Source organism: Saprolegnia diclina, assembly GCF_000281045.1.
Source record: "Saprolegnia diclina VS20 unplaced genomic scaffold supercont1.12, whole genome shotgun sequence".
Taxonomy (NCBI): Eukaryota; Oomycota; class Saprolegniomycetes; order Saprolegniales; family Saprolegniaceae; genus Saprolegnia; species Saprolegnia diclina.
The window spans coordinates 724,393-726,764 of NW_008246079.1; the positions used below are offsets into that span (position 1 = coordinate 724,393).

Sequence of the window (2,372 nt, forward strand, 5' to 3'; positions counted from 1 at the left end):
CTCGGTGTTGTCTTCTCGGACGCGATCGCGATCTACTTTTTGCTGAGCAGCATCGAAATCCCGGAAGGTGTCTCGCCGCCGTCGCCCGACATCTCGCTCAGTGGTGTCGCAACCGTCTTTGGCAGCTTGGCGCTCTCGTACGGCGCCGGCATCATCATCCCGTCGCTCCAGCGCGAGCACTCACAGCCCGAGCGTATGCCGCGCGTGATCACGGTCACCTTGGTGCTTGTCTCGTTTTGCTTTCTCATCGTCTCGGTCCTCGGTGTTTTCAAGGTCGGCTGCCAGATCCCCGGCAACCTCCTCTTTGCCATTACCGGCTCCAAGCTCGGTTTCACCGCGTCGCGCGGCGGTGTCATTCTCGCCTTCCTCTTCATGCACCTCCACATTGTGATTGCGTTTGCCCTTGTGCTCTTCCCGGCCATGTTTATGGCCGAACGCGTCGTCTTGGGTTTGCACAAGCAAGAAGGTATCGCCAAGGACATCGACGTGATCGACCTCGAGACGCCCAAGGACCTCAGTACTGACCTCCTTCAGCATGACGACCCGTCGGCGGCGTACAAGGCGCCGGGTGCGTACCTCAAGGCTGCGGTTCTTCGCACCATCATGGTTGCGCTCTGCGTCGTGGTTGCGATTGCGTTCAAGGACAAGTTTGGCGATCTGCTCGACTTCATTGGTGCATCGGCGACGTCGACGTGCTGCATGATTCTGCCGATCGCGTTTTACCTCAAGACGTTTTGGGTCAAACTCTCCAAGGCCGAAAAGTGCTTTGCTGTCTTGTCGATGGTGGTCACGACAGCGCTTGCGATCTATGTGTCGATCAAGACGGGCATTGCGCTCTTCTCGCCGACCGAGTCGGCGACGGTGTTTCCGTTCTGCCCCGTCGAGTACCAGCAGGTTGTGTACACGAACCGGACCCACTACAAGTTTTAGATCGCATCATTTATAGCCCAAAACTACCTCTCTTTGTAATAGTAGAATGTCATTCGATTCGTGAGTAAGCTTTTTCCTTCTTGGGTCGCAACGGGGTCACAACAGGAAAGGAAGCGCATCCATCAACGCTATTATCCAAGCTGAAATGCAACGCAATCAAGCGCTGAGACGAGGAGGCGTTCGCGCCTAGTACGTGGACGCACCCAATGCACGGAACCACTAGAAACGAGTTGTCATGACACTCGACTTCAACCCTTGGCATGACATTTCAGCATCTCTCCTTATGCAAAGGAGTCATGGCTGGTCACATGCGAGTGGCGTTCTTGCTGCCACAGGCGCCGAAGAACATTCCTGTGTCGACTGAGATATCAGAGAGGCCAGGTAGCGCTCATGGGTAGCGCTCATCGGTTTCACAAATGGACGAGTTGAAGTGAACAAATGCGCAATCAATCTGGGATACGACAATTCTGTGCATTTCTCGGTGCGGGTTTCGCCAACAGAAGGGGTGAGCATGGTGTGCCACGGACAACAGTCCTTGTAGACTGATACCGGTCCAGGTATCACGCCATGTTATCGTATTCTTTTGCCCTTTGGAAGGACAAGCCGTTGACAACGTGTTCGTTCACAATAATCGAGGACAAGTTGGCGCAAAAACGAAATGCAAGAAAAGACCCGCGTGTCGAAGGACCATAAAGATTTGTTAGCAAGCGCCAAGTTATTACTTCGTACTCGCACTGCGAACCCCGTTCGACTGCAACGAGAGCACGGCCGCGATGAGTTGACACACGTCCAGTATCCGGATGCGGGTCCAGCCGGTGTGGTTGCGCATCGCGGATTTGCGCAAACCGCGCGGGTCTTTGCCGGATGGGAGCGGTTTGTCATCAACTGCCATGGCGCGTGCTCAGAAGTTATAACACTCCATGTGCTACGTCCCTTCGGCATACGCCTCGAATCAGGCCTCAACGGCGACGTCTCCAGCGCCTGTCGACGGTATGTGGCTGTCTGTCTACGCTCTAATAAGATCGATGTCTCTCCTGACGGTAGCAACCTGGAAGCACCAATGCAAGCGGCCAGCCTGGAGCTCGCGTTGACTTCAAAAGCGCGCGTTTGAAGCGCGCAAAAGCCAGTCTTGAGTGTCACGGACGCCGCTTCCAGCGTGGATTTGGGTGCCATCGCCTCACCGCCTCGCTCCAGACGGAATGCGAACACCAGGCGCCTGCTTGTACCACATACACGGCGTCCCAAGGCGAGTAGCTCGCCGCTGAGTATCGCAAATTGGCACCTCAACCACTCTTGCCTACGCGCGAATACCAACGATCGACCGAGCTACTCGTTCTCGCTCGCCGTTGCGTCTCGTTCTCACGTTTACCAACCCACTTGGGTTGCTTGAAGGCGCCGATGTGCTGCGTCTCCGTGGTGCGACGGGTTGACCTTCTCACAAA

At 55.6% G+C, this 2,372-nt stretch overlaps 1 protein-coding gene across 1 annotated transcript; it reads left to right on the forward strand.

Moving 5' to 3' along the window:
• Positions 1-195: 195 nt before the first annotated feature.
• On the forward strand, positions 196-930 carry SDRG_04936 (hypothetical protein; the record flags this gene model as incomplete). Its single annotated transcript, XM_008610629.1, has 1 exon — positions 196-930. The coding sequence occupies one exon, from the start codon at positions 196-198 to the stop codon at positions 928-930; it is 735 nt and encodes a 244-aa protein (XP_008608851.1).
• Between the last annotated feature and the right edge of the window lie 1,442 nt (positions 931-2,372).